At 50.0% G+C, this 26239-nt stretch overlaps 1 protein-coding gene across 4 annotated transcripts in view; it reads right to left on the bottom strand.

Moving 5' to 3' along the window:
* Window positions 1-26239, bottom strand: part of MYH11 (myosin heavy chain 11) — a 111046-nt gene that overhangs the window by 61750 nt on the left and 23057 nt on the right. For all 4 annotated transcript variants that reach the window (XM_059155625.1, XM_059155626.1, XM_059155623.1 and 1 more), the window contains exons 3-4: window positions 22162-22318; window positions 3327-3354 (exon numbers count right to left, since the gene is read on the bottom strand). In XM_059155625.1, the coding sequence (XP_059011608.1) occupies window positions 3327-3354; window positions 22162-22318 (185 nt within the window). The remainder of the gene's footprint in view (window positions 1-3326; window positions 3355-22161; window positions 22319-26239) is intronic.

Here is a 26239-nt window from a genome sequence, read left to right as displayed (position 1 = left end):
CCAGCCCAGTTCAGGCTCCCCATGAGCTGAGACCAAGGACCTTTTCTTTAACCTCTGTATGCACCAGGTAACCCAGATGTGTTTCTGCCAAAAGGCCTGCACCCTGGGGTCAGGAATCTGGCCACTGAGTCAGGAGTACCCCCTGCCCCACCGGTGAGGCCAGGCCATCAGGCTTCCAGGCCAGTCATTCAGCAACGGATGTTCAGACACATCTGGGGACAGAAAGTCTAGAAGGACCAGCACCCCAGGGCTATCTGAGCTGGTTTTAAGCAGCCATGGTCCCCTAAATAACCTGCCCGGGGAAGCCACCATTGACACGGACATGATGACTAAACCCAGCAGACCCAACGTGAACCAGGTGATGAAGCTTAACATCACTTAGGACAGGTCACATTAGAGTCATGTGGGTTGGATCTTCCCCCTGAAATGGTGGGATGAAGAAGACACCTCACCTCAGTGCCATTCTCCCCAAAACCTGTAACCCCAGTCTAATGTCCCGGAAAAACATCAGACACACCCAGATTGAGGGGTGTTCGGCTAAATCCCCGCTCAGCCCTCAAAACGATCATGGGTGCCGGAGGAGCTCAGTCGGTTAAGCATCTACATTTGGCTCAGGTCATGATCCCAGGGTTCGGGGATAGAGCCCCATGCGGGGCTCCCTAATCAGCGGGAAGCCTGCTTCTCCTTTTCCTGCTGCCCCTCCCCCACTCCTGTTCCATCTTTCTCTCTCAAATAGATAAATACAATCTTTAAAAAAAAAAGAAAGCAACCATTAAGGTCATGAAAAACAAGGGAAGTCTGAGAAACTGTCATAGCCCAGGGGAGTCTAGGGAGACATGACTACGAGATGCCATTCTGGATGGGATCATGAAACAGAAGGACATTAGTAAACATACCGGTTCTTGTCTTAGTGGGACACATGTGGCGATGTCACATGTTACTATAGGAGAAACGGAGACCTGGCAGGTGGGATATGGAACTCTCGACACTATCTTGGCACCCTTTTTGTAAATCTAAAATCATTTCAAAAATATTCTATTTTTTTAAGTGATTCCACTTAAATAATAACAGTAATTTAACAATAATGTGCACACACAGCCAAAGTCCTAACCACAGTGCCAGGCAAATAAGGTCAGGGAAACATGAATTCTTTTTCTTTCTTTTTCTTTTTTCGTGAGTTCTTCTTCAAACCAAACTCCAGAATCAAGAGCCTTAGAGCAGAGGCAACTTTTGCTTCTGGGATCCTACTTCCATCCTCAAAGACAGAGGCTGAGGAGTCACAGAGGAAGTTCTGCCCACAAAGAAGGACATCATCATATATCTGTTTGGGAATAATATGCATTTATTTATTTCTTAAAGATTTTATTTATTTATTTGAGAGAGAGAGAGAGAGAACACCCCTGGGGTGAGCATCAGAGAGGGAGAAGCAGACTCCCTGATGAGCAGGGAGCCCGATGCGGCTGGATTCAGGACCCCTTGATCCCAGGACCACAGGATCATGACCTGAGCTGAAGGCAGATGCTTCACCCACTGAGCCACCCAGTCACCCTGAAGATAAAATTTAAAATGACCTAAGAGGGGGCACCTGCATGGCTCAGTCGTTAACCGTCTGCCTGGGACGTCTGCCTTGATCCTGGGATCAAGCCCCAAATTGGGCTCTCTGCTCAGCGGGAAGCCTGCTTCTCCCTCTCTCACTCCCTCTGCTTGTGTTCCCTCTCTCTCTGTCTCTCTCTGTGACCTAAGAACTTCACACTTGGAGTCTGGTCAAGGGTTTCACTAACTCTACAGAGGGTCCGTAGTCATCAGAAGGGATATTTGTAAATAACACGGAAATGGGACATCAGTGGGAAGTCAAGCAGGAAAAAAAACAAGAGAAAAACATGTATGTGCACGATTGAGTTCACACTCATGTTTAAAACTGCCTAGAAATACAACAACAAGGCAACATCAGCAACAAGGGGCCACACCAAGGTTTACTGGGGCCAAACTTGGCAGTGGACTGTGGGTGAAGTTTTCCCATCGTTCACTTTTGGGTGTTTATCTGCTTTACTCTTACAGTTACAAAAAAAATTAAATATAAAATATATGTGTTTGCGAAATGCATTTTGCATTTCAATTTAATGTAAATTAAAAACTCTTTATTTTGTCTTTAGGGTAGAATGGAAAAAAAGAGCAAAAGGAAGTAGAGAGAAGTTCGTTGATTTGCCTGAAGCCACGAGTCAGAAAACTTTTTCTACAAAGGGCCAGAGAGTGACTATTTGAGCCCTTGAGGCGCACAGATGATCTGCTGTGCATACTCAACTCAGCCCTAACAGCACAGATGCAGCCACAAGCCAAACTGACACGAGTGGGTGTGGCTGTGTTCCAATAAAACTTTATTTGTAAGAACAGAGGGCCAAATCTGGCCCTAGGGGGACAGTTTGCTGACTCCTGGCCTAAAATCACAGAGATCTATCTCAGGGATTCTTGGATCTGTGCAAGCAGAGAGCTTCACAGCAGCCAGGATTCTGATTCCTCAGCCTGGGCTTTGCTCTGGAACCCCACGGTGCCTCCAGCAAGCAAGGCTCAGCAAAACCCCCACAGAGCGCCACCACTGCATCAGACAACCAGCCAACAAGGATGTGACACCTGCTACGGGCCGGGAACCATACTAAGTTCTCCCCTGACATGGCCCCTTCAATCTTCCCAACCAGCCCAGGGTGTGGCGGCAATTGATGGCCCTATTCTACAGATGAGGAGACTGAGGTTTGCAGACATACCCATCTTGCCCAAGAAAGAAATGCCGGCATGCAGCGAAGTAGGAAAGCAGACCTACCCCTGTGTCTCCAAGGCCCCACCACCTAACCACAAGGGCTGCCCTCTTGAGATTATCTGTGTCCCCTCAATACCACACTGCATTATCAAAATCCTGTAGGCTTTTACCAAGAAGTGTGCCTTCTTGAAAAACAGCAGAAGGGATAAGGGAGGTGGCATCAAAGTAGGAGGCCTGCTTGGGAGGGAACTCTGGCCAGGCCATAGGGGAGGCGCCCAGTGGAATTGTCTGTAAATAACTCAGGGCTTAGCATACAATAAGTGCTCACTAAATGCTCATTTCAGAAAGGGGGATGGTGTAGAACAAGACTGCACCAAGTATCTATTGATGGTTTGGTTGTGCCTGCCTCCCTGTGAGGACTTCCGTTCAGCAAATGTCAAGTGCGTCTCTACTCTGTGCCACATATGAGCGAGGCCCCTGGGAAGGTCAGCAAAGAGCTCTGCCCTCGTGGACTTTTCTTTTTAGCAGGCTGGATCTCGACTGTATTAACAAACAAGAAAGGCGTTCCACTTACGTGCACAGAATGGACTGGTCCTCTCGATCTGAGAACAGAAAGAAAAAAGGCCATGAATTAGAATCAGGTCTGAGCTGAGGGTCTGGAGACGGCTCCTCCCCGCGCTCCGCCCCCCAAACTCCTGCACACTGGCCCCATCAAAGTGGCGAGGGGCCTGCTGGGCTCATCGCCCAGGGTGAAGGGGACACGAGCAGAGCCAAGAGGACAGTACGGTTCCTTTCAGCACTGTTCCCTACCCCCAAGTCCTGAAAGCAATCCCGGAAAGATGCTGGAGCCTGATGAGTTCAAAAGGCAGTGGGCTTTCCAACCCCTACAGCTCTTGTGGGGTGGGGGGTGTCCTGGGAGCCCACTCTGCCAGACAGAGCATACTGGGATCCCACTCAGCCACTTCTTAGCTCTGTGGCCTCGGGCAAACAGTCTTAACCCCTCCGTGCCTCAGTTTCTGCATCTGGAATATAGGGTAACTGACAGTTTGGGTTTGAAAATGCAGCGTATCCTGTCCTGGGAAGACCAGCACCCCATGTTCCTCTAGCACACATGCTCTCCATCTCACCCCTGCCATCAGATACAGTCTTGGTCCCCACTGGGTCCCCCAGCCCAGAGGGCGGGGAAGCACCAAGGACGGACAGAGCCCCGAGGGGCCCTACTTCCTGCCCCCAGATCCCAAGAAGCCCCTCCCTGCCACTTCTGAGGCTGGCTTTCTAGCTTTCCCACCCCGTCCAGGAGCCCCCGGACCATCCTCCATACATTCCTTTCCTAGATCAAGTGCTGGGTCATGTTGCTGACCACCAGAGGACCCTGGTGGGGAACACAGGGCATCGTGAGATGAAAGGTGATTAAGCAGACATTACTGATCGCCTTTACTCTTTTTTTTTTTAATGATTTTTTTAAGATTATTTATTTATTTATTTGACAGACAGAGATCACAAGTAGGCAGAGAGGCAGGCAGAGAGAGAGAGGAAGGGAAACAGGCTCCCTGCTGAGCAGAGAGCCCCATGTGGGGCTCAATCCCAGGACCCTGGGATCATGACCTGAGCTGAAGGCAGAGGCTTAACCCACTGAGCCACCCAGGTGCCCCCCCCACTTTTTAAAGATTTTATTTGCTTGAGAGAAAGAACAAGCAAGCACAAGTAGGGGAAGCAGCAGGCAGAAAGAGAGGCAGAAGCAGGCACCCGCTGAGCAAGGAGCTGGATGTGAGGCTTGATCCCAGGACCCTGGGATCATGACCAGAGCTGAAGGCAGAGGCTTAACTGACCAAGTTTGGTTTTTTTTTTTTTTTTTAAGATTTTATTTATTTATTTGACAGGGAGAGACACAGTGAGAGAGGGAAATAAGCAGGGGGAGTGGGAAAGGGAGAAGCAGGCTTCCCACTGAGCAGGGAGCCCGGTGCGGGGCACGATCCCAGGACCCTCATGACCTGAGCCGAAGGCAGACGCTTAATGACTGAGCCACCCAGGCGCCCTGACCTTCTACTCTTAAAGTGGCCTCAGAGGGTGGAGCCAGGGTCTGGAACTCATTTCCTGCCCTATGAGGGATATGGGGAGAGTCACCGACAAATTCGACTGCTAGCAAATTAACCGTAACTGAGAAATCAGAGCAGAGAGAGAGGGAGAGAGACTCTCAAGCAGACTCCACACTGAATGCCGAGCCCGACACAGGGTTAGGTCTCAGGACCCCAAGATCACGACCTGAGTAGAGACCAAGAGTCAGACATTCAAGGAACTGCGCCACCCAGGTGCCCAATAAAGTTGTTTTTTAAAAGAAAGTGCTCTTAGATAAAGCCCACAGGCCTGAGCATGGCACTCAAGGCTTCCTGAGACTCCCCAGCCTTGACACCCCTGGGTCCTTCACTCTGATGCCCCAACGGAAACCCCCACCCCCCACCCCAAGCATACTCCTGCTTGTTCAGGCTGTTCCCTTGTTTTCTGGCCCCTTCCTGGTCCCTCAGCCTCAAAGATGACACCTCCTTGGGATGCCTGGGTGGCTCAGTTGGTTAAGCATCTGCCTTCAGCTCAGGTCATGAGCCCAGGGTCCTGGGATCGAGTCCCGCGTCAGGCTTCCTGCTCAGCGGGGAATCTACGCCTCCGTCTCCCTCTGCCTGCACTCTTGCTCATGCTCTCTCTTTCAGATAAATAAATAACATTTAAAAAAAAAAAAAAAGGATGACACCTCCTCCAAGGAGCCTTCCCTACGGCGATGGAACCACGGCATGGCTTGGCTGTCAATCTCCTTCAACACTGTCAAGCTATCACAAATTGTCAACCTTGCTGGAGAGAGTAAGCCCTGAGAAGAGCCTCCAGTCTCCTCCACAATCTCTCTGTTGCCTCCAGGTCCCTCCCAGATGGAGATTCAGGACCACTCCATGGTTCCTGCCTGTCCGCAAGACGGGGCGATATTCCACACCCCTGGTCCCACAGCACCTGCGCTTCCCAAATGCTCTGTCCCAGGTTTGCTTCTTTCTGTTTGCTGGTGTCTGTGCCCCACAGGACTATGGAGCCCTTAGGCAGAAGCAACCAGTTCTGGACCTTGCTTCCTTCCGTTTCCGGACCCCAGCTCCCAAGCCCTGAGCTCCTGATATAGAAAGTTTAGTTGGTGAGCTCTGAAAAAAAAACACCCCTAACCCTAGAAGAAGTGGGCTTTTGGGGTGCCTGCGTGGCTTGGTGGGTTAAGCCCCTGCCTTCGGCTCGGGTCATGATCTCAGGGTCCTGGGATCCAGCCCCACATCCAGCTCTCTGCTCAGCAGGGAGCCTGCTTCCCTCTCTCTCTCTCTCTGCCTGCCTCTATGCCTACTTGTGATCTCTATCAAATAAATAAATAAACTCTTAAAAAAAAAAAAAAAAGAAGTGGGCTTTTTTTTTTTTTAAGTAGGCTTCTTGATGGGAACGCTTGATATACATATGAAAAAACGACTTGTTTATTCATTCATTCAACAAATACTTTAAGGGTATCTACCAAATATTGGGCATGATGCTGGCCCTAAAAGTACCACATAATAGTACGTAATACTTAGCACCTTCTCGGTGCCATGCATTGTTCTAAGCATTGACCTGCATTAACACACATTTGACCTCGCGTATCCTATGAAATAGGCCTTTTTATCCCCCTTGTACAGATGAAGAAACTGAGACACACAGAAATTTTTCAACTTGCCCACAGTTATGCAACAGTGGATGAGGCAGGATTTGAACCCAAATTGGGCCAGACACACTTCCATGTGCAACCTTTGATCTTGACCCCTTCCCCCTTTGGGGTTGAGGAAACAGAAGTTAGGTAGCCCAAAGTCACATGGCCACTTCGGTGACCAATCAGTGTTCTGAAACACCGTGGGTCAGAGGGAGGGCTCTTCCTGCTTTCCCGGGTATGAGAGCACATAGGAAATGTGACATGGGTCCTGAGGGGCCATAGCTGCAGGAGATTAGAAAAGACATTGGGGGACAAGGCAGCTTGGGGAGACCAGCATGACCAAGCCAAGAAAAGGCATGAGGCCTATTCCCAGGCCATGAAGAAGCTGTGCTAAGGTCGAGGTGGGAAGAAGGAACCACAGTATGGAGTGGCCTCTAGGATAGAAGAAGGATCCACTTCCTAAGAAGCAGATCTCAAATCCACACATCTGTCCCAGCATGCCTGTCTCACCCAGTCTAAGAAATATCACTTTGAGCCCACATCGTCTATCTCCCTATACTAGAAAGCAAGCTTTACTGGGGAAGTAGAAACTTATACGTTTTGTTTAACATTGTATCTCCAGTACCTTGCACATAGTTGGTGCTCAATTATATTGTTGGATGGATGGATGGATGGGAAGATGAATGGTTGACTGGATGGAAGGGAAGGTGGATGGATGCATGGATGGATGGAAAGATGGATGGATGGATGGACAGCTGGGTGTGTGGGTGGATGGATGGATGGGAAGATGAATGGTTGGCTGGCTAGATGGAAAGATGGATGGATGGATGGATGGACGGATGGACAGTTGGGTGGGTGGGTGGATGGATGGATGGGAAGATGGAGGGATGGCTGGCTGGATGGATGGATGGATGGAAGAATGGATGGATGGATGGACAGCTGGGTGTGTGGGTGGATAGATGGATGGTAAGATGGATGGATGGCTGGCTGGATGGGAAGATGGATGGATGAATGGATGGATGCATGAATGGATGGACGGATGGACACTTGGGTGGGTGGGTGGATGGATGGACAGACAGTTGGGTGGGTGGGTGGATGGATGGATGGGTGGTACTGGAGAAGGCCATTCCTGTGTGTCACTGGGGAATAGAGCAGACAGTAATGACCATATCTAGAGGGTGGAATTCTATCACATAGGGAAGGTCTAGGCCCACCACAAGGCAACATGAATGACTGGGCAAGTTCCATGAACGCTGTTCCACCTCGAATTAGTCCTCCTTTTCTTCTCTCAGATTACAGATGGGCATTCTGGTGACCCATTTGAGCCACAACCTCAAAACAAAAGGAAGAGATACCAAAACATTACTTAATTCCTCTTTCTTGCTCTAAGTTTTTCCACCTTGAGGTGGCAGTACAGGCCTCAGCTGCCTGCGGGCACCATGTTCAGGGAGTGTGGAGACGCTCCATTCAGGCAAGTCTGACCCCTGAGCTGAGGGCCAAGGGGAGGCCCTTGCAGGGAGAAGGACCCCAGGAACAAGACAGAAAGACGGAGCGCTCTCCCTCTGCATCAGAACTCCATCCCCACGGAGTCTCATCTTCCAGTCCAACTGCACTGACTCGTACCTATACCGCCGTCTTCTGCTCTGATTCCTGGCTGCTCCACACCCTTCCAGAAACATCCACATCAGGAATACCCACACATGTGACTAATGACAGACGCCTAAGTCGGTCTACTGTAACAACATCAGCAGTAGTGGAAGACTGGATGCAAACCATTTGACTGGTCCATCCACTGAAGACAAGCTAATCAAGCAACTTCTAATAGTTAAACACTGGTGTGGCCATGTAAGGGCACATTAGGCAGCCAGTAAAAAGGACCAAGCAGATATTTATCCACTGATGCAGAACTCTAAGATATGTTAAGCTAAAAAATAAATAGCTAGCAAAGATGGCAATATGCCTTTTGTGTCTTAAAAAGAAGGATATAGGGGCATCTGGGTGGCTTAGTTGTTTAAGAATCTGACTCTTGATTTTAACTCAGATCCTGATCTCCGGGTCCTGAGATTGAACCCCCAATCGGGCTCTGCACTGACCCGGAAGTCAGCTTGGGATTCTTCTAACCATTCCTTCATCTCAACAAAAAATGGTGAATGGAAAAATACTATCTTTTTTTTTTTTTAAAGATTTTATTTATTTATTTGACAGACAGAGATCACAAGTAGGCAGAGAGGCAGTCAGAGAGAGAGGAGGAAGCAGGCTCCCTGCTGAGCAGAGAGCCCCATGCGGGGCTCGATCCCAGGACCCTGGGATCATGACCTGAGCCAAAGGCAGAGGCTTTAACCCACTGAGCCACCCAGGTGCCCCTGGAAAAATATTCTTTACTGCTCTTAGGGAAACCACTGTAACCCCAAAGTTTAGGACCCAGGGGGAAAGAAACAGCCACCACCTACAATGCCTTCAGTGGCTCCCCCTTCCAGAGTGCTCACTGTAACTCACTGCGCCTGCGCTGAGCTCCTTTGGTGCAGCATGACCCATTTAATTCCCAAGGCAGCCCTGGAGGTGGGCACTAGCATCACCCCCATTTTACAGATGAGGAAAACAGAGTACAGAAGGTGACCTGTCCAAGTCACAGCACCACCACCCCTCCAGAAGATATGTCTGTTCTGAAACTCAGAAGGTGACCTTATTTAGAATCAGGAGGTTACAGGTGTAATTAAGGATCTCCAGATGAGATGATCTTGGACTTAGGATAGCTATCTAAATCCATGACCACTGTTCTTATTTCTGAGGGAAAAGTACAGTGAGATTAGAGGTGCAGAGACAAGGCCCCATGAAGGAGGAGGCAGAGACAGGACGGGTGTGTCTACAAGACAAAGAAAGTCAAGAATGGCTAGCCACCACCTAAAGCCAGGATTCTCCTTCAAACTCTCCAGAAGGAGCCAACCCTGCCCACGCCTTCATTCAGGCAGAAAAAAAAAAAAAAAAAAACAGGAGAAAAACCTTTCATGGGGCGCCTGGTGGCTCAGTGGGTTAAAGCCTCTGCCTTCAGCTTGGGTCAGGATCTCAGGGTCCTGGGATCGAGCCCCGCATCGGGCTCTCTGATCGGCAGGGAGCCTGCTTCCCTTCCTCTCTCTCTCTGCCTGCCTTTCTGCCTACTTGTGCTGTCTGTCAAATAAATAAAATATTAAAAAAAAAAAAAAAAGCCTTTCATCTCCGAGGGGCACAGCAGGGAGAGACAGCAGTCAGGATCACCTCTCCCGTGGAGGGGAAACCTGCTGGGGAAGGTGTCCGGCTCTGGCACAACCACCAGCTCCTTGTTCTGGAATTCAGGAATATGGATGTCTGTGCCTCCAACTTCCACCCAAAGGAGAAACCCGCTCAGGGACAGAGCCAAATAGGAAACCCATGAAACACGGAGCAGGAAGTAGGGGAGGGGTAGAGCACCCTGCGATCAGAACCAGGCAGAGAGAGAGACACATACTCCATCCCTGCCCAGAGGGGGCTGGCCCAGACAACCTCTGCTATTTTAAGGAATGATTTTGAGACTGACGGACGGACAGACGGTCTATCTTGATCCCTCTGCTCCAGGGAGAGGGACAGGCTTTCCCAGCAGTCTTGGGAAGCCTGGCCCAGAGATTTATAGGGTCAGACGCTCGTCCTGGGGCCTTTCCCCGCCAGGTCACCAGGAGAGGCAGCAGACTCCTGGGGAAGGTTCAGAAGCTGCCAGGGCAGCTCTGTGCTGGGGGCTGCCGGGGACCTCTGGCTGGGGACATTCCCATCGGAAACGCACTGCCTCCAAGCATGGGAAGCTGAGGGTACGGGCAGAAGGAGGGCTTGATGTAGGCACTGCGTGCTGACCCACGACTTCCTGGGGCATTCTGCCTCCTTCCTGAGCCCAAGCTTGGGTCTGACACAAGAGAGCAGAGTCCTCTGAATGTGGGAAGCAGAGTCTCCTCTGAGCTTTGTACCTGCATCTTCTGCCCACGGCACCCTATTCCCGCCTGACGCATTCTCCTCTTCCTCCTTTTTCCCATTGAGGTGAAATTCACACAACATGAACCAAGTACAAGTGAACAGTTCGGTGGTGTGGAGTATGTTCATAGCTTTGTGCCCTGTGCATGGTGTGCCTGGGGCAGATCTAGTTCCAGAACATTCTTATCATCCTAAGCTCTCAACCCATTTAGCAAATCATTCTTCCTTCCCCACTCCCATAACTGCTAGCAACCAGTGTCTGCCTGGTTTCACTTAGTGTGGTGTTTTTGAGGTCCATCCCTATATTGTGGCATGTGTCCGCACTTCCTCCCTTTCCATGGCTGAGTAATATTCCCTTGCATGGATATACCATATTTTGTGTATTTATTAATCTGCCAATGAGCATTTGGGCTGTTTCTACCTTTTTGGTTATTGTGAAGAGTGCTGCTCTGAACATTCAAGTAAAAGTTTTTACTTGAGAACTCGTTTTCAGTTCTTTGGACTAGAGACCGCAATCCATTTTTTTTTTAAATTGAAGATTTATTTATTTATTTTAGAGAAACAGAGAACAAGCGTGAATGAGGACAGGGGAGGGCAGAGGGAGAGAGAGAGAATCTCAAGCAGATTCCCCACTGAGCACCGAGCTGGACACAGAGCTTGATCTCACGACCCTGAGATCATGACGTGAGCCAAAACCACGAGTCGGATGCTTAACCTACTGAGCAACCCAGGTGCCCCACTCCCAATCCATTCTTGAAATGGCACCTTGAGAGTCACTTCCTCTATGATCTTCTCTGATTCTATATTTCCTAGAGCTAAACTAGAGACCTTTCCACTGCATGCCCCCTCTAGGGTTGCCATGGACAGTGGTATAAGTTGTATACTGCATAACTCAAGTGGAAACCATTCACACTGGTCATTATAGATTTGTACATTTATTAAAACAATCTTCCGGCAGATAGAGGAAAAGTGCCTTGGGACAGCAGTGCCTTTTTCTATTTCTATAAAGGTACCACATGGCTTCATGGTGGCCCTGGCTCCAATAGCCCAAAGCCTCCCTCCACTGTAATCTAATGTCACTGTGATCACTGTTTTAACTCAAGACGTTGTAGTGGGAAAAGGTATAGATTATATGGAAAAATAATGGATCCTTTATCCACGAGAGGACTCTATGGATGAAGGGGACATTTTCCATCTTAGAAAACAATTTTGCTGCTTTACATTATTTACAATAGCCAAACAGGAGAAACAACAAAAAAATCCATCAACTGCTAAGTGGAGAAGCAAAAATCCATACCGTGGAATATCACTCAGCCAGAAAGAAGAAATCTAACACTGACACCTACCACAATGTGGATGGACACTGAAGCCATGATACTCTGAGAAAGAAGCCAGTCACCGAAGACCACATACTGTAGCATTCGTGACATTGATAGGAAGTGTGCAGAACAGGCCAATCTAGAGAGACAGAAGGTGGACAAGCAATCCTGTGGAACTGGAGCTAGGAGGGGGAAATGGCTACCAACAGGCACACGGCTTTTTTTTGGGGGGGGGGTGGTTAGAGATACATAAAATCAGATTATGCTGATGGCTGCCTTCTCCCCCACCGCCGTAAAGTCACTAGTGACCAGGGAGCTGTATACTTTGTAAATATTTTATTTATTTATTTGACAGAGGGATAGAGAGAGAGCACCAGTAGGCAGGGTGGCAGGCAGAGGGAGAGGGAGAAGCAGACTCCCCACTAAGTAGGGAGTCCCATGTGGGGCTCGATTCCAAGACCCTTGGATTATGACCTGAGCCAAAGGCACTTGCTTAACTGACTGAGCCACCCCAGGGAACAGTGCCCCAGGGAACTGTATACTTCAAATGGACTGATTTATGATATATAAATTATACCACAATAAAGCTTTTTAAAAGAAACTATGTTAATTTTACACCATCTCTGAATCAAGAGACCTGCCTCCTTAAACTTCACATAGATCTGTTTGTTTTTCAGAAGTTACAAAACGGGGCCGGGGTGGCACAGTCAGTTAAGTGTCTGACTCTTGATTTCGGCTCAGGTCATGATCTCAGGGTCTTGGGTTCGAGGCCCCGCATCAGGCTCTGAGCGCAGCAAGGAGTCTGCCACAGGTTCCCTCTCCCTCTCCCTCTGCCCTTCCCCGCAGCTTGTACACGCACATTCTCTCTAAAATAAATTAATTTTTTAAAAAAAGAGAACAAGTTACAAAACTGCTTTTCATGCTTTTCCTACGGGCCCCTGAGTGGCAAGGGCTGGGCCTGATCCCAGCTACCAGGAACAGAGCTTGGCACATAGTAGGTGCTCAAGAAATGCTTTCTCCTTTGCATCTCTCTCCCCCAAGGCAATCGAGACGGAAGCAACAAAAACACTTCTGTCTATGGTCACAACCGCACTCAGCAAACACATCCTGAGCCTCTACTGGAAACACAAAGTTCCTGAGGACCTACTGAGTCTGTTTCTAAGAGGCCTGGGATGCAGGGTGGGAGTCAGACGGGCAAAGAAATGAAGGCGGGAAGCGAGCAAAGGCTCCCATAGGTGTCTGCCCAAAATGCTATGGACAAGAAGGTTGCTTCTGCAGCTGCTTGAGACAGAGATGCGAAGTCTTCACAGCTGAAGTGATTCTGAGCAGCGAGTGTAGACTGTGTAGGAATCACCGGGGTAGGGAGTGTGGGAGACACCAAGGAAGTAGAGAACCTCATGCAGGGGGCCTGGCACACAGTAGGTCAGAGATGGAGAGAGGACAGAGTCCAGGAGCAGAGGGGTGCAGGGCTGGGGCCGGCAGTCCAGCATCGCCCAGCCCAGAGATGTGGGGTGCTCCCTACCTCACATGCACCCCGAAACATGCCCCTCTCTCTCTTTCTTCTCCCCAGATTCGGGGTCCGGCTTTGGATGTGCCAGTCTGCGAGTCAGCGTGCGGGGGAGAGCAAGCACTCTGGTGGTCCCTCTCCTGAAGAGGCCTGAGGACTCTCACGGGACGCCCAGCTCCCCGCAGACCAGCTATTTCGGCCCGATCCCAAACACAAGCTCGTGGTTGATGGCTGGGGAGCCAGAGGCTTGCAGGTTGACCATAAAAGGAGAAAACCAAGCTGGGACTGAGAACAGACCCGGGCTCACGGCTTCTCTTCCTTCCCATGCCAGGCTGTTAGGGAGGTGGCCAGGCCTATGTCACTAGAGGGGCACCCTTCCCCACCCCAGCCAATGGAGGACACAGCCTCCCCTGTATGCAGAAGAGCACCTGCCTAACTAATGCCACACGAGAAGGTAAATGTCAGGGCCGGGCCTCCGCTGTGGGCCGCAGACAGGTGACAGCCGAGACCTGCGACACCGGCCGGGAGCGGACAGCGTGTCCCCCGTGCACTGTCCAAATCAACCCCTGCACCAGCTGGGGCAGGCCCAGTTCTTAGCCTCACGGCTCACAGAGACTCTAACCCAGCTCCAGGGCCCTTGGCCCAACCGACTACTGGGCAGGTCAAGGTCCTTCTCTTTCTCAGGACCTTTTCCTCGTCCTCCAGCGGAGCTGGTAGGAAGAGATTCCGGGTGGGAAGAGAGAATGCTGGAGCCCAGCAGGAATTTTCCAGATCCACAGGGACTTCTGACATCTCTCATAACAGACCTGGCCAGGTGATGGATGGGGTCTGGGAAGACCAGTATTTTCCTGGGGGGGCTCTCGGGCCTCAGCTCCCGCCTGCCCCACTCTCCCTCCTCCTTTTTCTGCTCCAACCCCACCAGCCTGTGGATCCCATAGGCATCTCATTTGTTACGCCCACGTGTCCCCTGCCCTGCCCTCCCAGACTCTTGGCAGCCTCCAGGGTCCACCTCAATGCCCTCGGGAACTCCCTTCCAGAGCCCGTGTGTTTGTGGGGCTGATTTGATCATCTACCTGCCTTCTCCCTCGCCTTGTTCCTACCAAGTAGCTGGTACCCCACCTCACCAACCCCACCCCCCCACAGTGGGGTCTCAACACTGTTGAATTAAAAGGGGAACAGGGAGCCAGGTGCCCTCTGAGGTTGGGGGAATGCAGAGGGAGGAGGCTGGCGTATGTGTTTGTGCTCAGCAAAAGTCCACGTGGGGTGACTGAGGCGATCAGGCCTGCTTCTTCAACTCGATATTTACTGCTTGCTACCAAAAAAAAAAAAAAGGAATTCTCCCCAGCTCTCTCCCCTCCGTCTAAGTAAGACACCAGAAGCACTCCATAAAAGGGTTGTAAGAATCAGATGATCCTTACCCTTCCTCACTTCCTGGCAAAGAACGTGAACTTCTCGTGATCACTCAGAGAGCCCACCTACATGTCCCAGGGCCTCCACGATGACCGAGCCGGAGGGCAGACAGAGACCCCATCTGCCCACCCCACCGCCAGGCCAGACGCAGAGCTGAGAGCCGCTGCAAAATCTCCAAAAGGCAGAGAACAAGGCACCTGGTCCCCTCCACGGGGACACATTGCTGCAACATGGTTTCTGGAGCAAAATGACTTGGAATGACTTTCTGGCTCTACCTTGTGGGCCAGACGCTGTCCCTCCAAGGGAAAGAGGGATAAGAATCCACGCCTCTCCAGAAGAGGAGTGAGAACAGTGAACTAAGACTGGATGGACACAGCTTAAAATGACCCACGGCACGTGGAAGAATTCGGCAAGTGCTCTGATCATCACCAAGCCCATCGTCCACGTCACCCAAAATAGCGAGCTTGTGCAGCAGCTCTAGACGGCAACAATTCTGTCCCAGGGGGCCGGCATATGAGGCCAAGAGCTGTGCTTTCTAATGAGAGGGCCGAAGCCAGTCCCTCAGTCCCCTGGGGCCTCAGTTTCCTGGCCTGAAAAACGGAGGTAAGAGCACGTCACTACCATGCGGCCTAGGAGGAAAAAAGCAGTGTTTTGAGGGCAGCAGAAGGTGATGTCTCTAGGTGGGACATGGGGCTCTAGGGCCAACTCACTCGGTGCACTGAGGGTCAGTTTTGCCCATCTGTGAAATGGGTGCTCGTGGTGCTGCAGAGAGCCGAGCTGTCCGGGCTTTCCAGAGCAGTGAGCTGGGCTGGGGAGGACATCGGTGCCCTCCTTCTCTCTGCCAAGCTTACAGAGCAGCCTCTGGCAGGTTGGTGAGCCTGAGCCGGCCCCCCAGGACCCGCCGACCTCGACCTCCCTCGGACAGAGGGACACAGAGTGTGGGAACTTGCCAAGCAGAGAGCTTAGAGGTTAGCTCATGCCATCTCCTAGATTTCTCGTCAGTTTCAAGAGGGTTCAGCCAAGAGCCCCGGAGCTGACAGAAGCCGGCCAGCCGGGCCATGATTTCTTTTTTAATTCCCTGAGAGTGGCCTCTATCCATGCTAATTACATGAGGACGAAACACTCTGCTCTCCCGCATAGGGTAACAAATCCTGAAGGCTCCACTTGGCACATCAGGAGGAAATCCTAGGCGCCTCTCACACCCTTCTCCCAGGCACATCCCCCATCCCTGGGGACCCTGCAGGGGAGGCGGAAGATCCAAAGTGGCTTACCCCCCGGGAAGCCTCATGGTGCTTTCCCCACATGCATCCTGCTAATTTACCCTAGTCGGTTAACTCTGGCTTCACTAGGGCTGAACCTTCAACACCCCACATGTGTAAGAAGGTAGACCTTCCGGGAGCAAACCGCCTTCCACGGGACAGCCCAGAGCTCAGCGCAGCAGCTGGCTGACCGGGCAAGCCTTGGGCTCCGGCATCAGATAAGCCAAGTTCAAATCCAGCTCTGAGTCTCCCAGGGCCTTGGGCAAGTTCTCTGCCTCTCCCGAGCCTCAGTTTCCCAGGCTCTAAAAGGAACCCCTGGCCCCAGCGTTGGATTAACTGACAAGTCATATGAACACAACCCCACGGGCACATGCGCACGTGGGAAGGAAGAGAGGGAAAAATAATGAGGAATTTTGAAAGGATTCAGTATTTGCTGTTTCATAAAAACCAGCAACGGGAAATGCTGTGGGGAAAAATAAAACCTTTGCTGCCCTTCCTGACTTTATAGTTTAGTATCGCTTTTATTCTAGAGTCCGTATGTTGGATTATAATAGCTTCAAGGCTTTATTTTATTTTATTATTATTTTTAAAGATTTTATTTATTTATTTGAGAGAAAAAGAGAGAGAGCATGAGCAGGGAGATGGGGAGGAGCAGAGAGAGAAGCAGGCTCCCTACTGAGCAAGGAGCTGGATGCCTGGCTCGATCCCAGGATCCTGAGATCGTGACCTGAGTGGGTCCTAGGATCAAACTCTCAATCTCTCTCTGTAAAATAAATTAATTAATAAAATCTATGAAAAAAAAATCCACTATTATCATTATCACCTCTTTGGAAAAGAAGATTTCAGAGAGAGAATTTCCATTCAAGGATAGTGGGCTGGACCCTTGCCACTCATGCCCCTTCCTCCCCAAACCTGAGTAAAAAGACAGTAAAGGGACTTTCTGAGTTGAAATGAACTGGAAAAGAGAGAAACGCAAAGAAGTCTTGGAAGCCAGAAAACAGGACGAGTGAGGACAGTCGCAGGAAAGGAGACGTCTAAGCTCCAGTGGGCAAAGCTGAAAGCAGCCTGATTTCATCACAGACTCCCCTACCTCCAGGTCAAACCTCAGTAACCGGCCACAGCAGGGGGCTCGGGAGACCCAGCAGAAAGGAGGACTGACAAACACAGGGATCCGCTGGAAGTCCGTCTGAGAAGCCGCTAGACATGCCAGATACTGTCCACGCTCCCTGCAGCCAAGGATCTGTCCTTCCCCCAGCCCACAGAAGGAGGCAGATTTTATTCTCTGCAGAATGAAATCCCTGGGCAGTACCAGGGGCCATATTGAAAGGATAACATGCAAGTTCCCTTCTTCCACAGTTTGGAACCCTTGGCCTCTTAACTAGACCCTCACAATGACGGGAGACAGACCACGGCACAAGTCTTCCCTGAAAACCTGATGAGCACAAGGACGAAAAAGATGGAGGGGCGCCTGGGTGGCTCAGTTGGTTAAGCGACTGCCTTCGGCTTAGGCCATGATCCTGGAGTCCCAGGATTGAGTCCCACATCCGGCTCCCTGCTCGGCAGGGAGTCTGCTTCTCCAGCTGACCTCTCTCATGCTCTCTCTCATTCTCTCTCTCTCAAATAAATAAATGACATATTTAAAAAAAAAAAAAGAATAAGAAAAGAAAATGATGGAAAGATCTATGAGAACGGCTGCAGTGGAATGGTCCAGCTCTACTCAAACGATAGCCAAACTCATCACTGGCTAGCCCCTCCTGCAAGCACATATATAATATGGATATGATGACAAGTTAAAGCTTAACAGAAGGCTCATTAGACAAAGTTAAAGGAACTGCCCAGAAAAGGAAAAAAAAAAAAAAAAGAGAGAGAGAGAGAAGAAGAAAAAGATAAGGAAACGAAAAAGGGACAGTCCTGGAATTCAGTTCTGGACATGACAAGACTTCTAGAAAAGCAGAACAGAGGACACAGAAATAAATCATCAAGTAAGTAATTCACAAAAATAGCTCAGAGTATAAGACCACGAGTTTATAGATGAAAGGCGTCCACGAAGTCTCCAGCACAATGGGTGAAAAGAGACCCAGGACAAATCCCATCAGCGTCATGAACACGGGCATAATGAAGGGTCTAAGAGCTTCCAGAGAAGGAGAAAAATGTTTTTTTTTTTTGGTCACACGGAAAGGATTACGAATCCGATTGCCTTTTATCTTCTTAGCAATGAAACAAGCTAGAAGGCTGTGAAGCCATGCCTTAAAAACGCTGAAAGAAAACTATTTGTGCTTAAAACAGTACACTCAGCTAAACTGGCCTTTACCTACTAGAGATGCATCAAGTCTTCAGATGAGATATGCGGGACCTCAATCTGTCTCATCTACATCCTGATTTCAGAAGGTACTAGAAAAGGTGCTCCATTTAAACAGGAGAGTGAATCAAGGAAGAGGAAGGCACAGAAACCAGGAAACAAGGAATCCACCATGAGAGGGTTGAAGCCAATTCTAAACATGCTAAGGAAAGTCCCAGATGTTGGCTGCCTGTCATAGAGGGTAGCTGGGGCAGGTTGGAAGGCTCCAGTAGTAATTGCCTTCAAGGATAAGCTATAAGCAGGGTCCCCATCATATATCTGGACATACTTAAAGGAGATCAACAAATTTAGAAGGGAGAAGTGGGGTAGAATTAATGACTAAGTGCACTCCTTCATTCATCAACAAATATTAACTGAGAAAAAAAATTAACTGAGCAGCTACTAAGTGCTGGACACCAGTAGAGATAGAGTTGAATAGGCAGACAAGGATAGAGTCTGGCTTTCACGCAGGGTGTGGGTCCTCAGGAGCTTAAGGGTTCATGTACCACGTTCGATGGATGTGTTCGCCCTCCCCAGTCCCTCCTCTTCACACTTCATCTTGTCCTACAAAGGATTTAAGGAGGAAGCCACAGCTGTTCCCTTCACATCTCCAACGAGACAGAAAGCTGATTGCGCATCCCAGCCAAGTGACATTCCAACCTGGGAGCACGACCTTCATCAATGGAGTCAAAAAAACTAGGCCTCCACCTTCCTTGGCAAAAACCAATCTTCCACTTTCTAGAGAAAATGTTGTTTTTCCCAAGCTTGTATTTTCCCCCCACGATTTGTTCCACCGGAGTCTACCATTAGTAGTTTTCCAGAAAGTACCAGGTAATGCCAAAATGAAACCATATGGAGCAGCTGTTGATTCACATTTGAACTCAATAGACCAAATAGAGTTTGTATCATAGAGTCATCACGAAGGACAACACAATGGAGCCTTTATGGAGCACCCCCAAAACAAAAGAGCCCTTCAGAGAAACAGATGACCCCTCTCGTAAGTCTCGTAAGTCTGCAAAAATTATTCTCGTTAGCTGCAGGAATCAAACATGACATGAAGAACTTTGTGTTATGCTTTCATGGGATTTTGTAAAAAAAAAAAAAAAGTTTAAAAAATCAACCCTTAATTTTCTACTCAATCTAAGAATTAGTATCTAGCTGCAGTTATAACCAAATTCCTACTATATGCAGCTAAAATAGACTGACAGTTGGCAATGTCATTTCCCCTGTCCAGTCAAACCTTTTCTCCCCCCTTACAGTGCAATTTTGGTCCCTGTTTGAAATGATTTTTTTTTTCTGGAATCAATTATTTTCAGACAATCAAAAGTTCCTCCATTTCAGAATATTCAGCTCAGTTATGACATGAAAGCTAAATGCCAAAGTCTTGATGGTCGTGATCTCTGAGTGATAGGATTATGGGTGCTGGTATATTTTCTTTAGCTTAAATATGTTTTAATTCTTCTAGGATGAATGTCCAATATTAAAGGTTTTTTAAAGTCACATACATGTATTTTAAGAGCACTGTGCCCTTCCCCTTTGCTAACAGAATTTCATTTCATTCTGGTGTTCAGAGAAAACGTGCTTATGGGAGCTCCCTCAGCTCCAGGAAAGAACCAGAAATAGTCCAAGCCAATTATAAAGGTACCAGTCCCCTTTGCCAACGATTAGTTTAGAAGTTGGCCTATGCCCAAAGGTTTAGCCAATGAGACACAATTACAAACAATTACTAACATCCCAGTCCTCTGCCAACCAGAAGGTTTAGAAGTTGGCGTGTGACCAAGTTTTAGCCAATGAGATATCAGGGGATGCCTGCTGAGGAGTTTCTGGAAAAGGTTTTTCTACCTGATACAAAAGAGACAAGAAAAGAAACTAACCTTCCACTTTCTTCAGGCTTTTGGACACCATTGCATAAAGACATGATGTCTGGAGCTACGGTTGCCATTTTGTGACCATGAGGAAGAAGCCAAGAAAATCTCAAAGGAGTCTGTTTTTGAGCTTCTCAACTAATTAATCCTGAAATCATCAACCTGCACACTTCTTGTCATGTGAAATAATAAACTCCTATTGTTTAAGCCACTTTAATTGGTTGTTATATGGTATGCTATATTTTTGCGCAACTAAAAGTACCCCAAATGACACGAATACTATAACTTGGTGATGTTCAGCTTCCTTAAAAAGATGTGCGAACCATCGCTATAAACTTGTCCATCAAGGGAGACCACAAATAAATTTTTTTTTTTTTTAAACAAAGACACATACCTAACTCCAGAAGCCACCCTTCACAACTAAGATTACATCTCTGTAGCCCTTTCTGCAAGGCACCATCTGCTGGTCTTTGAAGGTAATGGCAGCCCCTTGTCTGCAGTGATCCAGCTTGGGTCACACATGTGCGGTTTGGCTAATTCTGTCAGTAACTTGGAGGCACTTCTACTGGTTGGCTACACCTGGATCCCCGCCCTCAGGTGCTTCCAGAACTGAGCTTTCAATTCCTGACTCAGAATAGTCTTGAAGGTAGCTACTCCAGAGGTTGCAAAGTCAAACAGAAGGGCAGGGCAGTTATCATGAACAAATGCCCCAGGTAAGGACTGGGGAACTGGAAAACCCATGCCCCTCACAAAATATATACACTTTTTATATATCATTTCCCAGTTGTCAAAAGCTGACAACCACTTCAAGTATCCTTAAAACTGTATGGACCAAATCAAACTTATCTGAAGGCTGGAGGCAGCCTGCCAGCTGCTGGTTCATAACCTCAGGACTAGTCACCTTATAACCACCTGAAATCATATACAGCTTTAGGACTGCCCAAGTCCTTTTCCATGGCCCTCTCCCAAGTGTAAGAATGGGAGAATGCCTGTGTCTCAAGTCCAGATCCATGTATAGGAAAGAAAACGTTCTCACCCCTCCCCAAAGATAGTCACCCTGGGATGGGTGATGCACCCAAAATGCACCCAAAACGTGAGGAGGAAAGCAAGGACTCAATCGTTCTGAGGCAAGGGGATTTACAGAGAGAGGACCAAGGCTGTTGAACAGGTAAGCCGTACAACTTAGAGATGCCCCGATTTCTTTTTCTTGTCTTATTACACTGGCTAAGCCTTCTAGCACAATGTTCATTAGGGGTGGTGAGAGTGGACATCCTTACTGTGTTACTCATTGTAGGGGGCAAGCATTGAAACTGTCACTTTCTGGAAACATCTCCCATCTTGGTCTGAGTGGTGGCCAGATGACTGCGGACGTAGGCCAGAATTAATTTTAGGCTGAACACGAAGTTTGTGGACCTTATGCCCTCTACTGTATGTATATTTTACCTCAATTAAAAGTTCATTAATAATAGTAATACTAATCATAGTAATACACAAACACGGAGGTGATATCCAAAGGGCTTCCATTTGGACAAGGCTGCCTGAGAATCTCCATAAGCAGCAAGATGGACCTTATCGCTCCGTTTTTACAGATGGGGAAACTGAGGCCAGAGAGGAGAAGACTTCTCACACCACTCCATAGGGCGGCAAATCCAGAGGTGGCTGGCTGGGACCCGGGGGCTGACGGCCACCCTCTTCCCTCCGGAGGTGAAGAGGGCTTCGGACCGTCCAGCAGACAGCTGGCCGGGCCCGGGGCAGCAGAGGGGCTGGGGCGCAGAGCAGTCCATGCCCGTATTTGCTCAAGCCGTCCGCTCTCCCTCACCCTCCCAGCCGTGCACCCAGATGTTCGGCCGGCTTTTTCCCTTTTTCAGGCACAAGGCTCCTGGGGCCCAGCTCGGCCTGCCAAACTCTGCATTCTTGGCGAGGACTGCAGGCCGGGCGCTCGGGCAGGAGGGGCCCGGGCAGAGTGGGAGCTCCCGGAGGCGGCCCTCGGCAGGGAGCAGCGGCCCCTGGGCAACACCCTGTCCACCTGGAGGGCAGCTCACCTTGCAGCATGCTCCTGTAGGCCGTGTCCGCGATGGCGTAGATGTGGGGCGGCATCTCGTGCCTCTTCTTGCCCTTGTACATGTCCACGATCTTCTCCGAGTAGATGGGCAGCTGCTTGTAGGGGTTGACCACCACACAGAAGAGGCCAGAATATGTCTGCCAAAGAGAGAAACCAAGCTTACTTGCAGCATGGGGCCTCGGCGAGAACTTAGACACCCAGTCCACCGGGTCCTGACCCAGCAATGCCCATCGCCGCCTGCATTTAAACACGTACTGAGCATCTCTGCAAGCATTTGCTCACGGCATCCTCACGACAAAACGTTGGGTGCATTCGTATTGCCGTTGTAGAGATGGGGAAACTGAGGCTCAGAGTCCTAATGGGAACGCCTGGGCTTCACTGATAGGAGGGCTAGAGGGGAAGAGGAGGAGCAAGGGGCAAGCCTGGGTTTCCGGGCCACCTGTGTTCTATCTTAGAGCTGAGTGCTTTCCGACAATTGGGGCTCAGACCCCTCTCTGGGGTGCAAGCCCTTCTCCTGCAGGCTGCCTCTCACCTCCCCGAGCCTCCGTGTACTGGACACTTACTAGGCACCTGTACCAAGCTCTAAGCCCTTCACGGGCATCTCTTCATTGAGTCCCCTTATCTCCCCTGTGACTGTCACACTGATTTCCCTGCTGCCCGTGTAGCAGACGACAAAAACAGGGTTGGTGAGGTCGTCGCCAGGAAATTCAGAGCTAGCCAGCACGACTGTCCTACCCCAAGAGAGCTCACATTCACTTGACGGTTAACAAAACTCCACCTCATCTGTGAACAGAAGGGACAGACACAGCTGTCCCCCAAAAGGAATGGCCCTGACACACACTAGGGCACGGACAAACCCCGAAAATGGCATATGCTCGGTATGGAAGAAGCCAGACACAAAAGGTCACCTTGTGTAGGATTCCATGTATACAAAATGTCCAGGACAGGCAAATCATGGAGACAGAAACACAGCCCTGGTTTCCAGGGACTGGAGGGAGGGGGAGGGGGAATGACTGCTCCGGGCAACGGGGGTTTCCTTTGGGGGAGGGGGGATTCATAAAAACATTCTGGAACGAGATAGTGCTAATTAGATAGTGCTAATACAACGCTGGAGATGAGCTAAACACCATTGAATTTTCCCCTTGAAACGGCTCAAATGGCAAATTCTAGATTATTTGGATTTTATCACAACTAAAAAAAAAAAAACAGTTGTGTAGGAAAAGTGCTGAAGGCCCTTGGCAAACCCCACTGTGTGCACACACGAGGCATCTTCCTTGCTCTGGCCATTCTGTACTAGACACCGACTTTTCCCTGGGCTGAGGTCACAGCTCGGGGGGCAGGCTCCATCCTGTCCCACAGGAACTGATTTTCCCAAACGATACCATCAGTGCTGCCCAAGGCTCTAGCAGCCAGGAAGCAGGCCCTCTCTCCCTCCTCCTCCCCCTGGAAGGGACAAACGCAGGAGCAGATGGCCTATCTCTGGGTGACACTCAAGCCCAAGCAAACACCAGAGAGGTTAAGCAACTTGACCAAAGACACAAAGCGAGACCCTAGCGGCGCCAAGCCCAGCTCGGCTCACTGCCAGGCCTGGGCACCAGCCATGAGGCCTTCCGACCTCTGCCTGTCCTACAGAAAGAAAAACAAATTTGTTCACTCAGTCCCTCATTCCGTGGGTACGTCCCAGACACCGTGCAAGGCTCTGGGCTTAGAGAAGACAAAAAGCACAATGTCCTTCCCACAAAGGGATGTCAGTCTTGCCCAGAGCTGACTGGAGGAGGAAAGCCCCCCTCAGGGCTCAGTCTGCGCGCGAAGGGACAATGGGGTGTGATGGCCCTGCGTGAGAAGGGGACAGAATCTTTGAAAAGTATAGGGTTGGCAGGTGGGAGGCACTACCCTAAAAAGGCAGGAATGAGGTCAACACAGGCCTGTCTAAACATCCAGCAGCCTTTTGTTGAGCACCTACTGTATACTGGGTCTGTGCTAGATGCTGGAGATAGATAAGTCAGTGGTGGCCCCCTGCCCTCCGAGAACCTGCAGATCAGAGCGGGGACACGGATATTTAAAATAATGTCACTCGAACAAGGATGGAGCCAAGGGAATGAGGGGAGCAATAAAGAGAGGGTCCTAGGGGCGCCTGGGTGGCTCAGGGTGTTAAAGCCTCTGCCTTCATGATCCCAGGGTCCTGGGATCGAGCCCCGCATCAGGCTCTATGCTCAGCAGGGAGCCTGCTTCCTCCCCCCACACCCGCCTGCCTCTCTGCCTACTTGTGATCTCTGTCTGTCAAATAAATAAATAAATTTTTAAAAAGAGAGAGAGAGAGTCCTAATCCCCACTGGGGGGGGCAGTCAGGGAAACTTTCAGTAGGGAGGAGCTCCCTGCCCTGAGCCTTAGCAGACAAGGAGGTGTTAGCCTGCTCAGGAGGTAGCGAAGGCGTGGAAGGCAGCAGGGTGAGGGCACGCATGCCGGGAAATTATCAGCAGTTTAGTGTGTCTGGATCATAAAGGAGGAGACAAGCGAGGGTAGAGGCAGAGGCTCCTACAATAGCAGGTCCAGGCGGACCCGCACTCGCCTGGTGGGTCCACTGTCCGCCTGGATGCCCCCTCCCCCATCTGATTGTCCAGCCCCCTCCCGCCATCTGGCCAACACCAGTGCAAGTACCCCGATGGCCAGAGCACCCTCTTCCTCCTCTCCAGTCTCTACACAGGCCTGGGCATACAGCAGGTGCTCACTAAATGCCTGCCCAATAAATGCCTGAGGGGTATGTTAATTACAGAGATTCCCCGGAACAGGGGCGGCAATGCCTTCATCTCTGTGACCTGGGGCTTTGTGCTGGGCTAGCACACAGTAGGTGCTCCAGTAGATGTTTGCTGACCTGGTGACAAAGGCCAGGGGCTCTGTGTCCTGGTTCCTAGTATAGGGCCTCGGGTGCAGTAAGTGTCCAAATAATGATCAGTCATTGGAATGATGGTCAACCAAGTTCTACCCTACCTCTCCTTCAGGTTTTAACTCCACTTTCAGATGCCCCTGGGCTGTGCCCCCAGCCAACCTCCATGCCCTTGTTGGAATTTACAGTGTAAATGACATTACATTATGTCATTTACATTTTACATAAACCTCCCTCTCCCCAAGCCCTTGACCTGGAGACAGTCAAGGGTAGCAGTTTAGGGTACAGAATCGAGTACTGAGAACTTGTTTTGAACCAACCCTCCTCATTCTGCTACTTCCTTCCTGTGTGACCCTGGGCAAGTCTCTGGACCTCTCTGAGCCTGTTTTCCTCTACTGCAAAATGAAGGTGTGTAATAGCAGATCCTTCGTGGGCTTGCTGGGAGATTAATGCTCATGAAGCACTTAACAGAGTGTGGAGTATATAACAGGTGCTCAATAAATGTTAGTGACTAGACCCTGCTCCTTCCCAGCTTGGAACCGTCACACGTGCTGTTGCTTCTATATCTCCCATCCATCTTCCCAGAGCCATTTCCATCTCCTCTTTTAGGGCTCATCCTAAATATCAGCTCCCAGACTGCAAGATGCCCTGCAGGGGCCATGCACAAGGCAGACACTCAGTAAACCCTTGCTGAATACACTGAATAGAGGAAAGAAAGAACGCACGGCTCTCCCAGCTCCATCGCCAGCTACCGAAGAAGCAGCACTTTGCTCCTATCTGCCTAGGACAGCTCCTGGTGCAAAGCCCCCAGCAAGCCCTTAATCCAAGTTTCCAGGCAGTTCTGAATCTCTGTGCAGTTCAGCACATCCTTCCAGGGCACAGAGACCCGAGAGGAAGAGCTGGGCAGACAGGAGCACATCCCCACCCAGGGTGGCTGGGCTTCAGAATCTGCAGGCTTGAGCTGTTTAACCTCGGTTCATTTCACCAGCCCCGGCCCCCCTGCAGTTGGTGGCCTTTCTGCCTCCCTGTCCCCCACGAACTTGACCCTCTCCAGCTGGTCAAGTTCAGAGTTTCGATATCCCCACCTCCTGTGTTCCAGCCAGCATCTCAGGGCTCCTTGCCACCAGCAGGTCCCAGCCACAGGCCCAGGGTTTCCCTCTTGTGACCGTATTAG

This window comes from Mustela lutreola, chromosome 17 (assembly GCF_030435805.1).
Source record: "Mustela lutreola isolate mMusLut2 chromosome 17, mMusLut2.pri, whole genome shotgun sequence".
NCBI classification, from domain to species: Eukaryota; Metazoa; Chordata; class Mammalia; order Carnivora; family Mustelidae; genus Mustela; species Mustela lutreola.
The sequence above is the reverse complement of the archived record's forward strand: the minus strand, read 5'-3'. Positions and strand labels throughout refer to the sequence as shown.